The sequence below is a fragment of the Ascaphus truei genome, chromosome 18, assembly GCF_040206685.1.
Source record: "Ascaphus truei isolate aAscTru1 chromosome 18, aAscTru1.hap1, whole genome shotgun sequence".
NCBI classification, from domain to species: domain Eukaryota; kingdom Metazoa; phylum Chordata; class Amphibia; order Anura; family Ascaphidae; genus Ascaphus; species Ascaphus truei.
Window position 1 is genome coordinate 7,463,482 of NC_134500.1, and position 21,153 is coordinate 7,484,634.

The window sequence follows — 21,153 nt, forward strand, 5'->3', positions numbered from 1 at the left end:
GTATACACATACACGCCCAGAGAGGTAATACCAGTATACACATACACCCCCAGAGAGGTAATACCGGTATACACATACACCCCCAGAGAGGTAATACCGGTATACACATACACCCCCAGAGGGGTAATACCGGTATACACATACACGCCCAGAGAGGTAATACCGCTATACACATACACCCCCAGAGAGGTAATAACGGTATACACATACACCCCCAGAGAGGTAATACCGGTATACACATACACGCCCAGAGAGGTAATACCGGTATACACATACACGCCCAGAGAGGTAATACCGGACACATACACGCCCAGAGAGGTAATACCGGTATACACATACACGCCCAGAGAGGTAATACCGGTATACACATACACGCCCAGAGAGGTAATACCGGACACATACACGCCCAGAGAGGTAATACCGGTATACACATACACGCCCAGAGAGGTAATACCGGTATACACATGCACGCCCAGAGAGGTAATACCGGTATACACATACACGCCCAGAGAGGTAATACCGGTATACACATACACGCCCAGAGAGGTAATACCGGTATACACATACACGCCCAGAGAGGTAATACCGGTAATACATGTCCAGTATTACCTCTCATTTACTGTATGTCCCTGGCGGAGCTGAGCAGTGGACGTGAGATATCCAGCATGTACATGTTCTCTCCCCAGACCCTGCTGTGCTTGAAGCTCTCTGGGAATCAGCTGACGGTCCTGCCTCCCCCTGACACGTGGAACTGCAAACATCTCAAGTCTTTGGATCTCTCCATGAACCAGCTGGGAAGGTTGGTCACTGTATAGAAGACCACACATGTAACCGCAGCCCAGGGACATCCGGCATCCATGTGCCGAAGGGAATTGGGTGAACAGTAAATGTCTCGCTGTCTCGTCTCTTCCTCCCGCAGAGCTTACCATCTAATATCTTTACCACTGGCTGTGTGCTCCCCGGTCTACTGGATCCTTTGCAGTAGCTGTAGCCGATTTTTGTAGATTATTTTCGGGCAGAGAGATCTTTTCACGGTCAAGCGTTGAAATGTGCCTGCAAAATAATTGTGTAAACCGCAAAACCGCACGCAGTGTGCTGCAGATTACACAGCAAGTCTGAGGTTGGGGCATTCTCTGCCCTGAAGAGCTTACATTCTAAACCAGGAGTGGTCAACTCCAGTCGTCAAGAACCACCAACAGGGCAGGTTTTAATGATAGCCGTGCTTCAGCACAGGTGGCTCAGTCGAAGACTGAGCCACTGATTGAGCCACCTGCGCTGAAACAGGGACTGAATGAGCTACCTGTGCTGAAGCAGGGATATCCATGAAACCTGACCTGTTGGTGGCCCTTGAGGACTGGAGTTGGCCACTCCTGGTCCCAGGTGAAGTAACAGGGATGGATCTGCACAGCTGTCTGCGTGAGGTGGGGTGCGCGGCACGCGGGATAAGTCGGATTTGAATGAATGACGCTGCATTGCAGACTGAGGGATTTTCACTAAAGCAGAAATCCCCCAAAAAGTCTGTTTAAGACAAACTCCTATAATGTTAGCATCTCGTCCCGTGAGCACATCCTGCTCTTAAAAAGAAAACCCCATGGTTTTCTTAAGCCTTAGCTTCTGGGGCAGCCACGATAACCTTTAGGCTGCACTGGGCTCCATTTTAACCTCCCAGACACTTAATAATTGAAATGTTCATATCTCCTGAAAAGAGCATTTAAATGAATGGTAGATTCTGTGTGGTAGTGTCCCGATCGGCACTATCAGGGTAATGAAGGAGCTGCCTGTGATCACAATGAGGCAGGCTGACTTCCGACGTCCTTCTCTTGTCATATGACCAGTTAAATATGAGCAGGTCCTTCCTGCATCAAGGGATCGGAGACTTGTATGGGTCCGGGTGTCGCTCTGTTACTGCCCAGTAGTACAGACCTGCTGGGGTCACTGCTCCCTATTTAACCTCTTCACTGCCTGATAGGATCTGAGATGCCTTGCACAGGCAAAGCAAGGGTTAAGTTGTGTCTCTGTTTTCGCAGGAATGATGAAGGTGTCAGGACAAAGCGGGTGCCCTTTTTCTCCACACGAAACAGGACGAGGACAGGGAATGACTCGGGTACGGTGGCGCTGAAGGGGTCCTCTCTATTAAAAATGCAGACCAAGCAATATCCTACATTTGTGTTTTATTAATAAATCACTTCTGTACTATGAGAAAATATTGTAGCATTTGAATTTTGTTAAACAACTCTGAATTACATTTTTATGTATTCTAATGTAACAAGCATTTTTTGTTTCTATAGTAACCATTTACAAAGTAACATCCCCTTCCTCTTCTGAAACACGCTCTGGCAGAACCCTTTTTGAGCCCTGCCCTCTCTCTAGCACCAATTGTATCTAGTGACTGCCTGGTCACATGATCTTCCCCACAGAACTTTGCATCTTTGGTCCTCTTTTGCTGCACTGACAGCCATTTAGTGAACCCCCGAGCCGAATCTTCGCCGATCGATCACAGGAGAACGGATCGATCGGCAACTTAGCTAATTACTTATTTATTATTGATGCACATATTAAAGGGGGAAAAAAATAAAATAAAAAACCGCCAGCTTGGGCGGCAGCTTTGAATGTGCAGTGTGTATATAATGATACGGAAGTGGTTTGATTGCATTCCGTTTCAGGCTTCTCCCTGGAATTTCCCTCGTGTCTACGGGATTCCCTGGAAGTTTTGTACCTGAATAATAACCAGCTGGATTCTGTGCCCCTGTCTGTGTGTCAGCTGAAGAGTCTGACCGAGCTTTACCTGGGCAGGTAAGTAAGAGGCAGCCACCATGCTTACAGGTTTGCAATGCTCATGATAAGTCCAAAGGTTTTCGGTTTTCCATCGTCATCGTTAAAAATGCATTGTTATGACGCGTCTTCAAATATGTGTGTTTACACGCACTTTTCTTGTTCCTTTAATCCTGGGGTGCCACCCAGTCCTCAAGGGCCACCAACAGGCACATTTTTAAGGATGTCCCTGCTTCAGCACAGGTGGCTCAATCAATGGCTCAGTCGAAGAGCCACTTGTGCTGAAGCACTGATATCCTTAAAACCTGACCTGTTGGTGGCCCTTGAGGACTGGGGTTGGCCGCCCCTGCTTTAATCTGGGGACACAAACAGTGCCTAACTATGGGAAAACTCAGCGTTAAAATGGGGTAAAAATGTTTAAAATAAGAAGAGAAAAGTGGTGCATTAAAATACAAATTGGAGTAGATAAGAACTGGCCCTTCTTTACTTCAATAAAATGACCCTATTTTCTGGACAGCTTGATCCAATTCTGCTTTTTTGCTCAAAGCAGCAAGCACCGCAGTGGCTGATGAGTTTACTCGTATAATGTTAGTATCTTGATCCCTGAGCATGTCTCACTCTTTTAAATATCACCGAGTACAACTCCTGAGGAAGGGCGTGGGGTGTTTGTCATTACAAATAGAAAGGGCCAGGCGCAGACCGTTTGTTAAATAAATACCCCTCCAGACCGGGCTATTCCTAAACTTTTGGAGTTGGTTCACCTGGCATCAGTTTGCTTCTCTGCCCGCGGCGTCCCCTTTTGGATAAGATACTCCTGTTATACTTTGCACCTTGTCCCTCTCTGCTCCCAATGGGTGTATTCTGACACCCGCGCTGTACCCTGCTCTAGTAACCCCGGCATACGAGACCTTCCGCCGGAGCTTGGGCAGCTGGCGGCTCTTTGGCAGCTGGACCTGGAGGAGCTGAATATCACAAACCTGCCGGCAGAGATCCGAAAGGAGGGTGAGTGGAACCTCTGCCTGGATCCCATCTCAGACTAACTGAGGGGGACCCCTGAATACCGTGTGAGCAGAGGATTCTGGGGGATACTGCAGCTTTACTCATTGAGTGGCAGCAATTTGTAATAAGTTCAGGAGAGGCAAAAATATGTTTCGATTTTGGTAGTGTAAATCTAGTTTTGCCTGAAGTGGGCGGGGGGTTTTAAGGCCCATATTTTCTTGGCAGCCTTCTCCTATAATGCACCTTCTGGGGCTGGAAGATGCCATATAAACCAATCAAGTTGCCTGTGCCGGCCTCTCCTCCTGCTCCCACACGTGGCCTTGATGACGTCACATTACACGTGGGACTTCTCTCCCCCCCCACATCATGTGATGAAGCGTCATCACGTGGTAGTAGGAGAAGATGCCGACACATACAGATGCCCCACGCTCTCCCCCTCGCAATTACCGTTTAACTGTTGGGGTGGTTAATTTAACCACCCCAACATTTGAACAGTGATTACGGAAGCTGGGCCGGGAGAGAGTATGGTGCGCCTGTAAGCACGGCGCCAGGTGCAGTCACACCGATGGCACCGCCATCAAACCAGTCCTGTAAAGGGGTCCGGATTGAATGGTAAAGTTCCCACCTTGTGCCTTCCTCAGGTCCCGGGACAGTGTTGGCGTACTTGCGTGCTCAGCTGAGAAGAGCGGAGAGATGCCAGATGGTAAAGATGATCATTGTGGGACCTCCCCGGCAGGGGAAGTCCGCCCTGTCTGAGGTTCTGCAGACTGGGAAAGTGTCTCAGCAGATGCAGGAGGAGAACGCGATCCGAACGTCCCGCTGGGAGCTACCGAGGCCGGTGGGAACCAAGGCAAAGGTGACCGATACTCAGGGCGGCAATGTGTCCTGCTAGAGGTGGCTATTGGTATGAGCAGGAGTCGAGGTCCAGGGGCGCAGAGAGGCAAGATTTGGGGAATCTAGTAAAAAAAAAAAGTTGCATGTTAAAGGTAATCTTCTAGTCTTCAAATATTGGAGTCAACTAAATACTACAAATTAGGGCAATGGGCCCCAGTGAGGGCGCCAATTGCGCAACGAGTGAGGCTCACTCCAAGGGGTTATATCTATCGCCACCGGAGCGGCCAATAAGGCAATTTTGGCCAAAATTCCCCATTAGAGAATTCTCGGTGGGGAATTTCAGCTGAAAATGGCCCAACTGGCTGCTTCAGCAGAGATGGAATAACCCGTCAAGGCGACTGGTTTCCGGTGAGCCGGACTCCCAGCTTCTTCTGATTTATATAATATAAAAGCGGATCATTAACGGAAGCGTTTCTTACAGCACGCGCAATGTCGCCCGGCTGCGTTGCCTCTGTAACACGCCGCTGAGAACATGCATGGTACTTAGGGTGACCTCACCCAAGACTCTGCTATTTATCAGCTTCCACCTTAACAGAAAAAAATATACATTTCAGAGAAAAGGCTTTTGTGATTTCCGAGTTTTTCCTGTTACATCCAATTTCCTGCTTGCAAGTTGCAGGGAACTTGCTAATTAGTGTTAGAAATACATTGTTTTCTCCTCTGGGAGGCAGCAGCAATGAATCACGTCAGGGTCCCTGCTTTGTGGGGTCTCGGTAACCCTTCGCTGCCCGGAGAGCTTGCAAGGCTTCGGGATGCAAGGATCTCGCAGGCTTCAACCGTCACTCGGACAGATGGAATTGTGGTTAAAAAGCTTCATTACATTTCCTTGGCACAACAGGGACAAAAAATAAAAACACCCCAAAAAATATTCAAAATGATTGAATAAAGCCTTTTTTTTTTAAATTTGAATGACTTAATCAGCAAAAATGACATATTTTCATAATTATTCGGCGCTGGCCTTGTATGCCACGTTTTACAGAAATATTGTGCAAGGCGCAGTACCAGGCGTGTGTGTGTATGTATGTGTGTGTGTATGTGTGTGTGTGTGTGTGTGTGTGTGTGTGTGTGTGTGTGTGTGTGTGTGTGTGTGTGTGTGTGTGTGTGTGTGTGTGTGTGTATGTGTGTGTATATGTATATATATATTAATATATATATACACACACAAAAAATCAGGCACTCCAGGACATAAACAGAATACTGTATGCAATAATTTATGGTCCAGTCTTCGTGGGCTGCTTTTTTCTTTTGTATATTACCTTCTTTTGTGTTTTGCACTCAGATAATTTACCATTTTGTGGAGTACTGCTATATATTTGTGTGTATGTACAGTGGTGAGAAAAAGTTTGTGAACCGCAATGAGAATTATGGAAATTCCATAGTTTTTCCATGATAACCTTCTTGAATCAAAACCGGTGTTTTCTTAAATTTCCAATAGGGTTTATATTAACCAATTCCATGGCTTTTGAAACAAAATGATGAATGAATTAGACAGAGTAATTAAGAGTGAGGGTATTTGCAAAAGTAAGTGAAATTAAAATTAAAGGAGGTCATTAGAATCAGGTGTTTAAATAATTAGGTTGATCTTTAGGTGTGAGTTTGGGAGGCCCCACCCTATATAAAGATCAGAAACTTTGTGAGTTTGGTCTTTACCATACAGGTGTGTGGAAACACGTCATGCCACGATCAAAAGAAATCTCTGAGGACCTCCAAAAAGCCGTTATTAATGCTCATCAGTCTCGAAAAGGGTTACAAAACCATTTCTAAGGATTCGGGGCTCCACCAATCCACTGTCAGACAGACTACTAATGTAGAAAGTTCAAGACCACAGTCACTCTACCCAGGTGTGGTCGTCCTACCAAAATCCTTCCAAGAATAAACCGTCAAATAATCCAGGAAGTCACAATGAACCCCAGAGTAACATCCAAGGATCTGCAGGCTACTCTCACATTGTCTAATGTGAGTGTCCATGACTCAACATCAGGAAAAGACTGAAGAAGAATGGTGTTCATGGAAGGATAGCCAGGAGGAAACCACTGCGCTCTAGAAAGAACATTGCTGCCCGTCTGAAGTTTGCCAAAGAGCACAGAGATGCGAGACTTCTGGAACAATGTTCTCTGGGCAAACGAGTCAAGGGTAGAACTTTTTGGCCTCAATGAGAAACGTTGTTTGACGAAAACCAAACACTGTGATCGAACAGAAGAACCTCATCCCAACAGTCATGCATGGTGGTGGGAGTGTGATGGTTTGTGGCTGCTTTCCTGCTCAGGACCTGGGTGGCTTGCCATCACTGACACCACCATGAATCCTGCATTGTATCAGAAGATTCTAGAGGAGAAAGTCAAGCCATCTCTGTCCATAAGCTGAAGCTTAACTGAAAGTGGGTGATGAAGCAAGACAATGATCCTAAACATACAAGCAGATCTACAAAAGAATGGCTGCAGAAGAAGAGATTCCACGTTTTAGAATGGCCTAGTCAAAGTCCGGATCTTTACCTCATAGAAATGTTGTGGCAGGACCAGAAGCGACCTGTCCATGTAAGGAAGCCCTCACATATTACTGAGTTGAAGCAGTTCTGTCCGGAGGAATGGGCCAAAAATCCTCAAACTTAATAGAGACTGACCGGCAGTTACAGGAATAACTCAAGGGCGCGCCACCAGGTACTGAATGTAAAGGGTCACATACTTGGATATTGGATGTTGAATCATTTGTGGCTAAATAAATGTGGAAAAAGTATCATGTATTTGTGTCATTTGTTTGATCGGGTTATCTTTATCTATTATTAGGACTTGGATTAAAATCTAATAACATTTTAGGTTTGAAATATGCGCAAATCCTAAGCGGTTCACTGCCGTTTTCTCGCCCCTGTATATACGTAACTTTATCCCTGAGTGTGTTTACGTTGCTGCTTTCTTTCCCCTGAGACCCCCCGTATCTCACGGTCCCACGTGTAATATTACGGCGCCTCTGCGCTTTAACTCCTTGCTTGCTGGGCAGCGTGTTGCAGGCTCTCCCCCGTCTTCACATATATCCTCTCCTCCTCGGCCCCCTGTCTTGTTTAAGTAGGTCGATGCGGTGCAGTTCCACGTGTGGGATATCGGAGGCTCCTCGGCGATGTCCGCGGTGAATCAGTGCTTCTTCACGGACAAGGCCCTGTATGTGGTGGTCTGGAACCTCACGCTGGGGGAGGAAGCGGTCGCCAACCTGCAGTTCTGGCTGCTAAACATTGAGGTAGGAGGTCATCATTTATCGGGGGGCTTCAATAAGAGGGTTGGCAGCACCTGGGAACCTCAGAGTGTTCCCAGAATACAGTGTACAGTAAAACTCCCGCCTGTGAGCACACTCACGTCTCTGCTGCCCTTCCCCATTATCTCTTAGCATACAATGCTTCCACAGCAGCTAGGAATTCTGGGAAATGACATGCAAATCAGCACTCGGTGTGTCACTCTTTACTCTTTATCCATTTTAACGCGGAGCCCTATAAGCGTATACCTGCCGCATTGCAGCGCTTTGCAGCACAGCCTGGGTTAAAGAAGTGTAGAGCCTGTAACCCTGCTCACAGACAGCTGTTTCCACTTTTTGGGTCTCGCCCGTGCGAGGCTGGTGGCAGGCTTTGCGATGGGAAGCTGGTACGCGGGGAAAACCAGACATTAAAAAAAGTGATGGTGGGAAGAAAAAAAAAGGGGGTTTTGTCACTTTTTTTTTTTTTTTTAATGTTCTTGGAATACAAATCTCCATTGTAAGTGGGAGCGCTGCGAGACACTGAGACATTCACCCCGGGCTGGCCTGGGGTTACGTTACAAATGAGTATCCTGCTTTGTAATGAGTCTCTGCTCCTCTGATTTTAGGATCAGCCTTAGTTACTGTGCAATTATACAAGGGGACCCCCATCTGTAATGCTTTACCAGCAACTCATTCTTACTTCCCGGGACCTCCGAGCCCCCTGGCCCATGTTTACCAAGCGGTGCTACTCCATAAGATGCCTCCCGGGTTCGCAAATATGTCCCTATGCAAGAAAGAGGCAGTGAAGGGTCTTCCAGGAAGGAACTGCTCGCGCGTCTCGCGGAATGCGCGCTCCCCGCGGGGTTTAACGGGTCTAATTCTGGGCAAAACACAAAGGATAATGGGGAAGTGCAGCGATGAGACAGAACTAGCAAACATTTACTAATAAAGTGACTGGCACAGAAAGGCGATGCCAAACGCTGGCCACGCGCCGTAACAAGCGTGGCTGTGGTATTACTTTGTGTTAGGAGTGGGAGATGTTATTGCTGTGTCCTTGCTCTGTAGCAGGAAGGCAGGGGGTGCTCAATGCCAGTCCTCAGGCCCCCATCAACAGGTCGGGTTTGCAGAATACCCCTGCTTCAGCACAGGTGGCTCAATCAGAGGCTCAGTCTTTGGCTGTGCAGAAGCAGGGACTGATTGAGCCACCTGTGCTGATGCAGGGACTCATTGAGCCACGTGTGCTGAAGCAGGGACTGAGCCACCTGTGCTGAAGCAGGGATATTTGGAAGATCTGACCTGTTGTGGGGGGGGGGAGGGGGGGAGGCTTGAGGACTGGAGTTAAGCCCCCTGCAGTAAGGGTTACCCATGTGATCTGGTTGCTTTGCCAGGATTAGATATCCCACTCCTGGTAAGTGAGCTGCAGTGACCGGGCCGGTTCCGTGCTGTGTTTCTCAGGCCAAGGCTCCCAACGCAGTGGTTCTGGTGGTGGGGACGCACCTGGATTTCATAGAGACCAAGTTCCGCTTGGAGAGAATCGCCACGCTGCGCGCCTACGTTCTGGCGCTGTGCCGCTCACCATCTGGGTCCAGGGCCACCGGTTTCCCGGATATTACATTTAAGCACTTACAGTGAGTGTCACCCTGTGTCTCTTCTCCCCGTCTCACCCATGCCAGGAGCGGTCTCGCCCCGGGCCAGGAGCGGTCTCGCCCCGGGCCAGGAGCGGTCACCCCCGGAGCAGGTTCTCCCAGACCCGGAGCAGGTTCTCCCAGGCCCGGGACAGTCTCACCCAGCCAGTCCAAGCAGTTTAAAAAAATAAGAAATGTAATCTTTTTATTTTATTTTAATATATGCCGCCTGTGATTACCTTTATTGAAACCTAATTACCCAAACTGCCGATTGATTTGTCCTCCTGTTATTGATCAGCAAAATCCTGCTTCCCAGTGTTCACTAAATGGCCGCCTTTCAGTATCAATCAATCCTTCAGTAACTGTAACTCAGCAGCTACAATGTATCCTCATATTACAAAGGTAGCATTATCTATTGTTACAGTTTGCAGCTCAAACTGCTGGGAACATTGGCAACAAACAGGAAAGTGTTACAAAGATCTTGCACTGCTGGACAGGTGGGCTAAAACCTGCTATAGAAATCAAACGATGCGCAGAATATTAAAACTCATTTAAAGCTGCAGTTCAGTCAATATCCTGCATGTGTGTTTTTTTTTAATAAATCAGTTCTGTTGTAAGATCAATTTTCTTGTATTCTATTTTAACAGCAATTTGCTAAGGCACTGCCCCTTCATGTCCTGTCACAAGCCCTGGCACACCCCTTTGTCAGCCCTGCCCTCCCTCTAGCACATGTCAGTGCAGGAGTGCTCATGAATATTCATGAGCTTCCACTGACAGACTGAAGCAGAATATAAACAGCTCCCTTCACTAATTATGTCACCAAATTTCGCCTATCAATACATGGAGAACGAATTGACCGGCAGCTATACAGTTCTTTAGGTGATTAGAGATTGCCCACATGAAACTATTGAAGTAAAAAAATAAATTTAAAAAAAAAAAAAAAACTGAACTGCAGCTTTAAATGGCATTGAGATTAATTTTTAAATAAAAAAGGTAGTAAGTATTATCTAATACTACAGAACTGATTTATTTAAACCCCACATGTAGGATATTGCTGGGATTGCTCCTTTAAACAAGGATTTTATCCCACTTCAGAGACCATAGTGCTGCTCTTGCTCTGTTATGTAATAATCATATCTCTACGTTTTCCCCTGGCAGCGAGATCTCCTGCAGGAGCCTGGAGGGGCTGGAGGGCCTGCGCCATCTGATTTTCCACGCCGCCTGCAACATGAAGGATGTGGGCAGCACCATCGGGTCCCAGAAACTGGTGGGGAGACTGGTGAGTGTTTCTCGCCCGTGCCCTGGAGAGGCCGCTGCACCAGCGGGGGAATATCACCGCGTTAGGACCGGTATCTCCTATCGCACTGCGGTGACGTTCCGGGCGCACACCGCCGGTATAACCACGTGCCGCATCGTCTGCTTGTACAGATCCCCAGGAGCTACCTGAACCTGCAGGAGGCCGTGCTGGGGGAGCAGCAGAGACGGGCCCGAGAGGACCAAGTCCAATATCTGACCGTGGAGCAGATCGAGCAGATCATTGACCAGAGCCCGGGGAATGATATCCGAGATTATGAGGACATGCAGTCAGGTACAAGACGGGGCGGCAGAATTATTTGGGGTTTTTTTTAGTTTGTTTTTTAAATGCTGAAAGTATTTTCTCGCTGTTCAGAACTGATTTATTAAAAACCACGCGTGTAGGATATTGCTGGGACTGCAGCTTTAAAGGAACTATTTTTTGTTATACCTAGGATAGAAGTAGGGGGTCTCCAGAGATGGACCCCGTTAATTTCAGACCCGGGGACTTCCTATTTCCAGAGATACTTGTCTACGAAGGGGGTGCACGTCTCTGCCTTTTAAAGCTCCTTGTCACATGGGCCAATAGGAAGGCGCAGCGGATGACATCACGGCTTCTTATTGGCCGGCTGGGCGTGGGGGCTTTGAAATGCCGCCATAATGTGAACCCTGGTAGCCGAGCAGAGCGGCTACTGGCACCCCCTACGGACATAAGTATCTTGGGAAACAGGGGGTCCCCAGGGCTGAAATGAATGGGGTCCAGCTCCAGAGACACGATGCTTTGTTCCTAGGTTAAAAGGCCCGCTTGTCCCTTTAATGAGCCGGTGCTGTACCTAAAGTGACACAATTGTAACCCTGTAAAATATTAGGGCAAAGCTCTGTGGTGCTCACTTTCTTTAAAAAAAAATGTATACTGGGAAAACAGAGAGATATATATACATATATATATATATACACACACACACACACACACACACACACACACACACATATATACACATATATATATATATATATATATACACACATATATACACACATATATATATATATATATATATATATATATATATATATATATATATATATATATATATAGGCTTGTAAAATAAATGTCATTTGTTATTTAAAAAGTAAATGGAACTAGGTTTGAAACGAGTTGTGATCGGTAGAATATTTCCCCATAATAATATCACAAACTCCGACCTCTGCTTTACATTACACGCATTTTATCGTTGCTTTGTAACATTTTATTTGGGTGGAGTGATTCTGTGATTAATCAGCGTATTCCTGAGTATTGCATTAGTCACAATGTAGCAAACCGAATGCTGTATGCGAGTTTCAGAACGATCACGATTTGTATTGTAACAGATGGGCTATAGCTCTGATCTTCCATGTATGTATTCCTACTGTCCCATGTACGTCACCAAGGTCACTGTCTATTGTGAAATTCTGCGAAACCCCAACCCTCTCTAATAGCGCGTCTGAGATCAGATGTATTGTAAGGAACCACAACCCTCTATAATAGTGCGTCTGATATCAGATGCATTGTAAGAAACCCCAACCCTCTCTAATAGCGCGTCTGATATCAGATGCATTGTAAGAAACCCCAACCCTCTCTAATAGCGCGTCTGAGATCAGATGCATTGTAAGGATCCCCAACCCTCTCTAATAACGCGTCTGATATCAGATGCATTGTAAGGAAACCCAACCCTCTCTAATAGCGTGTCTGATATCAGATGCATTGTAAGAAACCCCAACCCTCTCTAATAGCGCATCTGATATCAGATGCAATGTAAGGAACCCCAACCCACTCTAATAGCGCGTCTGAGATCAGATTCATTGTAAGGAACCCCAACCCTCTCTAATAGCGCGTCCGAGATCAGATGCATTGTAAGGAACCCCAACCCTCTTTAATAGCGTGTCTGAGATCAGGTGCATTGTAAGTAACCCCAACCCTCTCTAATAGCGCATCTGATATCAGATGCATTGTAAGGCATCCCAACCCACTCTAATAACGCATCTGATATCAGATGCATTGTATGGAACCCCAACCCACTCTAATAGCGCGTCCGAGATCAGATGCATTATAAATTCTTCTGTATTTGGTACAGTTTTCAAATTACCTGAAAATTGTAGGGAACCCATTAGGGAGACCTGGGGAACCCAAGAGTACCTATGAACTCCTGTTGAAAAACACTGGTCTAGATTGTAAGCTCTTCAGGGGGGCTATTCTATGACCCCACTGTTAAGTGGAATATCTTGAACCCCTTTACGCTCTAGTAATCATTGTCTGTTTCTGTTCACAGACATTGTATCCCTTACCTGTACTTTGTAACATTGTAACCCCCCCCCCCCCCCCCCCCCCATGTCCCGCACAGTGATCGGGTTCCTGATAGAAACCGGCGCCTTGCTGCACTTCCCGGACACCAGCCACGGGCTGCGGAATCTCTACTTCTTGGATCCCGTGTGGCTTTCCGAGTGCCTGGAGAGGATCATCAACATTAAGAGCTCCAAGTCTGTGGCCAGGAACGGGGTCATTAAGGCCGAGGACCTCCGGCTGCTGCTGGTGGGCACCGGCTTCACCAAACAGACGGAGGAGCAGTACTTCCAGTTCTTGGCCAAGTTTGAGATCGCTCTTCCAGTCGCCAATAACAGGTGGGAAAGCAAGAGCCCTCCCCACCCCCCTTTTCATAAATAGTAATAATAATAGTCGTTTTATTAAAGGAGTTAATTTCTGCTCCGGGGACCCCCTGCTCCCAGAGATACATACCTCTAAAGGGGCTGCCGGTATCTCATCTGTTTAAAGGTCAGTGCCACAAAGAGGACGTTTTTGGTAGTGTAGAAGCCGGGCGATAAAGCGACTTGCCCAAGGTCACAAGGAGCCGACCTTGGGATTCAAACACAGTTTGCCCTCCTCCAAGGCAGCTGTTCTTACCTCCCAGTTACTCTTTCGGCCGTATACAGGTCAGTAATGGAACCTACCTCAGTGCAGGGAGAGGATGTCTCACATATATGGGATCCCTGGGAGTGAAGGAGATTAGGTGAAACCATATACACCAATGACAAAATCCAATACACTTTATTATATACCAGGATCTGGGTTCAAACTGTGTGTGTGTCGCAGGACTGTACAGCAGAGAGCTTCAACCCCTGTGTATCTTAAATAAATGCCCCTTCCACTTAGCACTCATTGGGAGAGTTGTACAAGTATGCTAAATAATTCTTAGAAAGAGGTAACCCCAGCTTTTTCTCTCCCCATGCTCGGGCGGGGGGGGGGGTGTATGGATAGGCACATATGTAATGGAACAGTTCCCAGATGTAGGCACCGTGCCAGAATGTATAATGCTGCTTTGTTGGGGTTTTGGTCACAGACGCAGGAGGTATCCTATAATTCAGCTCAGATCTCGGGTTAAAGACGTTTCCTATTTTCTCTGTTAGAAAGCAGACGCTTTACAGATATTTCTTCGCTCACAGAAATAGATGTATTGTGGGGTTTTTTTTGTAGTAAAACAAGATTGAAGATTTTATATTCTGAAAATGAATGTTCTGCAATGTAAACCACTGCAGAGTATGACTATACACGTTTAGCAGGTTTTTCATCTCTGTGATGTGCTTGCTCATTTGCAATAGATAATTCTAAAATCCACATGTAACATGCATTTTTCTAGCTTTTGAAATTTCTGGGTTTGTTACTCAAATACCCAAGTATGTTCCAGCTTATTCCAGCAGTAAGGATTTGCCTCTACCCACAGGAAGTCTGCTTGCTGCCCCTAGATTTAATTAACATCTAATTATGCCGGAGAGATGAGACGGCAGACAGAAAAAAAGTGAATATATTCTTCATTAAATGATTTAAAGAAAGTGACGACTCCTTTAGTTGCTGAAGCATGAAAGAGGAGCAGCTCAGTGAGTAAAGGCACCGACTCTGAAAACAATTACATTGAGTTAGAAGCAGGAAGGCCGGGTTCCAATCCTGGCATCGGCTCCTTGTGACCTTGGGCAAATCACTTTATCTCCCTGTGCCTCAGGCACCAAAAGCATAGATTGTAAGCTCTGCGGGGCAGGGACTATGTCTGTAACATTCCTATGTGCTGCGTATACTGTCAGTGCTGTAGACCTGTGCGTTTCACACGCTGCGTTCCGAGCTCTGCGTTCCGAGCTCTGCGTTCCGCGCTCTGCATTATATTCTCTGCCCCTTGCAGCTACCTGTTACCGCACCTTCTGCCAGCCAAGCCAGGCCTGGATATCCACGGCATGCGGCAGCTGACGGGGAACACCGTGCAGAGGGTGTTTAAGATGAGCTTTGTTCCTGTTGGATTCTGGCAGAGGTTCATAGCACGGATGTTAATTAGCCTTTCGGAAATGGATCTGCAGGTCAGTACTCGGACCCCGGAGCTAGTCCGGGCATGTTCGGGACAGGCTTTCATCGTGCCTACAAGTGCTGTGTACAATGATTCATGCACGGTCAGCGCTATAATTAAAGAACATAATAATAATAATAGAATTATTAAAGCTGCAGTTCAGTCTTTTTTTTCTTTTTTTTTTAAATTTATTTTTTTACTTCAATAGTTTCATGTGGGCAATCTCTAATTACCTAAAGAACTGTATAGCTGCAGGTCAATTCGTTCTCCATGTATTGATAGGCGAAATTGGGTGACATAATTAGTGAAGGGATCTGTTTATATTCTGCTTCTGTCTCTCAGTGGAAGCTCATGAATATTCATGAGCACTCCTGCACTGACATGTGCTAGAGGGAGGGCAGGGCTGACAAAGGGGTGTGCCAGGGCTTGTGACAGGACATGGAGGGGCAGTGCCTTAGCAAATGGCTGTTAAAATAGAATACAAGAAAATTGGTCTTTCAAAGTTGTTTTTTTAAAAACAGAAAATGCTAAAAGTATTTTTTCTTACTACAGAACTGATTTATTAAAAAAAACACACATGCAGGATATTGACTGAACTGCAGCTTTAAGTGGTCTGTGACTGGCTCCTGGATTGCAGCGAGAGGCTAAGATGTTAGAAAAAGGAAGTACTATAGGAACTGAAAGTGTTAAACCACCTGCTATGACATCATATGACAAACCAAGGCGGGTCCTTCTATTGGCCGTGAGACACCGTAATCATTGGATACAACTTAGCAAGTGGCCTTGCGACCCTACGCAGGGTTATAGATCGACCTCCTTCCTGTATCTGGATACGCTGGGCCGTCATTGATTTTGCTTTATTATGATGTTTAATAAATGTTTCATCCCTGTAGTCTAGAACAGGAGCGGCCAACTCTAGTCCTCAAGGGCCACCAACAGGTCAGGTTTTCAGGATATCCCTGCTTCAGCACAGGTGGCTCAATCAGTCCCAGATTCAGCACAGGTGGCTCAATCAGTCCCAGCTTCAGCACAGATGGCTCAATCAGTGGCTCAGTCTTCGACTGAGCCACTGATTGAGCCACCTGTGCTGAAGCAGTGGTATCCTGAAAACCTGACCTGTTGGTGGCCCTTGAGCACTGGAGTTGGCTGCGCTTGCGCTAGAGGTTCATACAACAAACGGCATGGGCTAAGCTAAGCCATCACCTAAGCTCCCATCCCCAGTGGTGTCGTAGGAGGCATGTGGACAGCTGTTGATTAGAAACTGTCCTCTCTTGTCCTTGGACCAGCTGTTTGAAAACAAGAAGAGTGCGAAGCCGCGGGCCAGGAAAGGCACAGTGTACAGCTTCACCGGGAGCCAGCGGAATCGCTGCAGCACCTTCAGGGTGAAGAGGAACCAGACCATCTACTGGCAGGAGGGTCTGCTGGTCACCTTCGAGGGGGGCTACCTGAGGTGAGAACAAGCTACTGGCACTACCTGAGGATCTCCGGGGGAACTACCGCAGGTCCCGGGTGTTCCTCCGGAAAATCCCGCCTGGGAATCCTGCAAAGGGATTTATTTTTTACATATCTAATGGTTCCCCTGATAATGACCAGGGTCGCCCCCCCACCCCATACCCCCGTAGCTGGGGCTCTCTGCTGGGCAACCAACGCGGCCACCAAATCTGCAGACCAATAGGAAGCTACGCCGTCACTGGTTGCGGCCATATTGGTGGAGGCGCAGCGGAAACGGTATTAATCTCGGATCCCCGGCACTGAAAATAGCGAGGCGGCCCCCCCCCCCCCTGGTTCCAATTGTGTAAAAACGTCCATTTTCCTTTTTTGTGTGCGAGATTGTTGCTTTATAAATCGTTTTTTTTTTTTTTTTTTTTTTTTTTCCGGAAGGGGAGAAACGGAACATGAAGGTTTTACCGACGCGTTGGTTTTTTCCGTTTCAGCGTCGAGTCTTCGGACGTTAACTGGAAGAAGAAGAAAAGCGGGGGGATAAAGATCATTTGCCAGTCGGAAGTGAGAGATTTCTCCGCCATGGCGTTTATCACGGACCACGTGAACTCGCTGATAGACCAGTGGTTTCCAGGTAACGCGCCCGCTGCTGCGCAACTGCGTTTTATCTCCCGCCTGCCACAAAGCGGACATCACACAGGGCGCAGGATGCGGGATCACCCCCGGCAAGGAAGCCAAGAGACCACGAAGATGGGCAATTTAGTGGACCCTATAACTGGTTCAAATCAACATTTTCCCCCCTCCATATTTCATATTATTATCAACTTTAATGTTAAAGAGCCGGTTATAGCATATCCTCTCTGTATGATTTCCCAATTTGTGACATTTTGCCATATTTGTGTTTTTAGTGCTAGACCCATTTCTTTATATTAATAAAGTGTTATTCACAATGTATCCATAATAATACAATGTATCAGTAATAATGCAATGTATCAGTAATAATGCAATGTATACATAATAACACAATGTATCAGTAATAATAATATGTATCAGTAATACTGCACTGTATCAGTAATAATGTAATAACACAATGTATCAGTAATAATACTATGTATCAGTAATACTGCACTGTATCATTAATAATGTAATAACACAATGTATCAGTAATAATACTATGTATCAGTAATACTGCACTGTATCCCTGCATGGGACTATCCTTATTTGTGGCTACAATTCGTGCTTATTCTTGGGCATGAGTCGCTGTGTTTGCTCTCAGCTGGGAATACCTGTTAACTGACCCCTCCTGTGACCTAACCTAATGCTGACCCTCCTGTGACCTCTTCTAATGCTGACCTGTCCTTTGACCTATCCTAATGCCGACCCCTTCTGTGACCTCTCCTAATGCTCACCTGTCCTGTGACCTATCCTAATGCTGACCCCTGCTGTGACCTATCCTAATGCGACCCCTCTTGTGACCTATCCTAATGCTGACCCCTCCTGTGACCCATCCTAATGCTGACCACTCCTTTGACCTATCCTAATGCGGACCCCTCCTGTGACCTATCCTAATGCTGACCCCTACTGTGACCTATCCTAATGCTGACCCCTCCTTTGACCTATCCTAATGCCGACCCCTCCTTTGACCTACCCTTATGCTGACCCCTCCTGTGACCTATCCTAATGCTGACCTGTCCTGTGACCTATCTTAATGCTGACCCCTGCTGTGATCTATCCTAATGCTGACCCCTATTGTGACCTATCCTAATGCTGACCCCTCCTGTGACCCATCCTAATGCTGACCACTCATTTGACCTATCCTAATGCTGACCCCTCCTGTGACCTAGCCTAATGCTGACCCCTCCTGTGACCTCTCCTAATTCTGACCTGTCCTGTGACCTATCCTAATGCCGACCGCTCCGGTGACCTCTCCAAATGGCTGATGACCCCTCCTGTGACCTCTCCTTATGCTGACCCCTCCTGTGACCTCTCCTAATGCTGACCTGTCCTGTGAACTCTCCTAATGCTGACCCCTCATGTGACCTCTCCTAATGCTGACCCCTCCTGTGCCCTCTCCGAATGCTGACCCCTCCTGTGACCTCTCCTAATGCTGACCTTCCTCACGCAGCGCTGACGGCCACGGAGAGTGACGGCACGTTGCTGATGGAGCAGTATGTCCCGTGCCACGCCTGCGCAGTGGGGACGCATGGTGAGGGGGGGGAGCAGAGCCATAAAGACCCTCATTACTTTAACATGGAGGATTGTGTCCTGGCTGCCGTGGAGAAGGATTATTTGGGGTGTCCCAATCACCCCGACGGGCCGGTGCCACTGCAGGAGCTGGTCCCAGAGATCTTCATGACGGACTTCCCAGCAAGGTCACTCACTGCACACACCGTATACAGATCCTACAAGCAGGAGGCACGGAGGGGAGATATGGGGGGCGGGGAGGGAGAGGGGGAGTGAGGTGATGGCCAGCAAGGTCACTCACTGCACACCGTATACAGATCCTACAAGCAGGAGGCACGGAGGGGAGATATGGGGGAAGGGGGGACACACAGGAGGTGATTGAGGAGATGGATGGGGGCAGAGGGGAGATGGGGGGACAGGGAGGAGATGGGGGGGCAGAGAGGAGATGGTGGGGGCAGAGGGGAGATAGGGGGGCAGAGAGGAGATAGGGGGGACAGAGAGGAAATGGTGAGGGCAGAGGGGAGATAGGGGGGGCAGAGAGGAGATAGGGGGGACAGAGGGGAAATGGTGGGGACAGAGGGTAGATAGGGGGGCAGAGAGGAGATAGGGGGGACAGAGGGGAGATAGGGGGGACAGAGAGGAAATGGTGGGGGCAGAGGGGAGATAGGGAGGGGTGGGAGATATAAGAGAAAGGGAACCAGAAGAGCTTTGGTTCCAGCGACAGAGCGTTTGTGAATAATATATGTCCTGGCACAGAAAGGGTTAATGCAATAATGTGCTTTCTGGAAATCCCACGTATCGGCCATATTACCTCCTGGTAATCTCATACAGCCGAGAGCCTCGTTACTTCCTAATATCACCATTGCGGCTGTATCTTCCAAACACATCTTCCTGCAGCAGTAACCATCCTCTTCCTCTGACCATTTTAAGATCCCGCCCCCCCCACCCCCCCTTTTATCCGTCGCAGGCTGTTTCTAGAAATTGGGGACCTGGCATACTCCGAGGTCACCGCCAACATCCTGGGTCAAGGTGGGAGCGGCACCGTTATATACCGCGCCGTATACAAGGCGGTCCCAGTGGCCGTGAAGAGGTTTCTGATTAAGAAGTGCAGGAGCTCCGCCGATGCCTCCATAGGTATATATCCCAGGTCACTGCGCCCCGCGGACGCGCACGCGCGGCACGCCACAATTAGAGGTCAATCCCCTGGAAAACCTCCAGGCAGAAACCTGACCCTGTATTACCCTGTATTACCCCGTATTACCCCGCATGTAATGTTTCTGTTTCCCAAGTCTCCTTACAAATCCTATTTCTGCGCAAAGACGCCGACGACTAGAGCAGGGGGGCGGCCGACTCCAGTCCTCAAGGGCCACCCGGTCGGGTTTTCAGGATATCCCTGCTTCAGCACAGGTGGCTCAATCAGTCCCAGCTTCAGCACAGGTGGCTCAATCAGTCCCTGCTTCAGCACAGGTGGCTCAATCAGTGGCTCAGTCTTCGATTGAGCCACCTGTGCTGAAGCAGGGATATCCTGAAAACCTGACCTGTTGGTGGCTCTTGAGTACTGGAGTTCGCCCGCCCCTGCACTAGGGGACAGAAGTGTAAGCTGCCCAAATGCCCCGTGGTATTTGTGTTGATCCTTTCCTCTGATTATATAGCGCGCGGGATATCTCTGAAGGGAGTCGCAGGAACAGGGTATTGTCACTTTTTCAAGAAACGCCACGTAACGATTATTCGGAGTCCTGCCAGCGAGCGGGACTAGTGCTTTTAAAGCTGCATTCCCCTATTTGTAGCGAAATAATTCTTTTTGTATGTTGGCAATAAATACCGTTTTTTTCTCGGGGGTTTCCGGCACTTTCCCCCCCCCCCCCCCCCCCCCCCCCCCCGTATAACACATTACTGCAGCGATCCTTTTTAATGTCAAAGCATTTTATTGTTAAACATCGAGGGGCCGTTCGTGGCGCTGTGACTTGGGGGGTCTCTCGGGTCTCATATTGATATTATTACCCAAGTTCAGGAATGTCATCACGTCACAATACTCTAAGCCAGGGGGGGCGCAATATTTTCTGGGGGGGGGGGGGGGCGCGGCACTCACAGAGGCGAGGCCCAGCGCTCTTCCCCACAACATGTAAATTAAATGCCGGGGGACCACGCGAGGCCTCTGTAAGTCCCTTACCGTGTCTCCGGCGGCTTCTTGCGGCGCATCTCCATGGCAACGCGAAGTCAAATGACGCTGGGTAAAGGGGGGGAGAGCAGGCCGGGGGAAGCAGACAAAAAAGTTTGCGCCCCTCTGCTCCAGACAGACACAATACATTCAGCTGGATCTGTAACCTGTCGGAAGACGCCCTCTGCTCACCCTTCCGCTCTCT

General features: G+C 47.9%; 1 protein-coding gene across 1 annotated transcript in view; it reads left to right on the forward strand.

Moving 5' to 3' along the window:
• Window positions 1-21,153, forward strand: part of LRRK1 (leucine rich repeat kinase 1) — an 85,311-nt gene that overhangs the window by 49,100 nt on the left and 15,058 nt on the right. Inside the window, 15 exon segments of the mRNA XM_075575291.1 lie at window positions 687-799; window positions 2,028-2,104; window positions 2,664-2,793; window positions 3,662-3,774; window positions 4,413-4,627; window positions 7,729-7,893; window positions 9,340-9,512; window positions 10,668-10,788; window positions 10,938-11,097; window positions 13,184-13,460; window positions 15,008-15,179; window positions 16,453-16,616; window positions 17,101-17,240; window positions 18,732-18,978; window positions 19,758-19,924. Coding sequence (XP_075431406.1) covers window positions 687-799; window positions 2,028-2,104; window positions 2,664-2,793; window positions 3,662-3,774; window positions 4,413-4,627; window positions 7,729-7,893; window positions 9,340-9,512; window positions 10,668-10,788; window positions 10,938-11,097; window positions 13,184-13,460; window positions 15,008-15,179; window positions 16,453-16,616; window positions 17,101-17,240; window positions 18,732-18,978; window positions 19,758-19,924 — 2,434 coding nt within the window.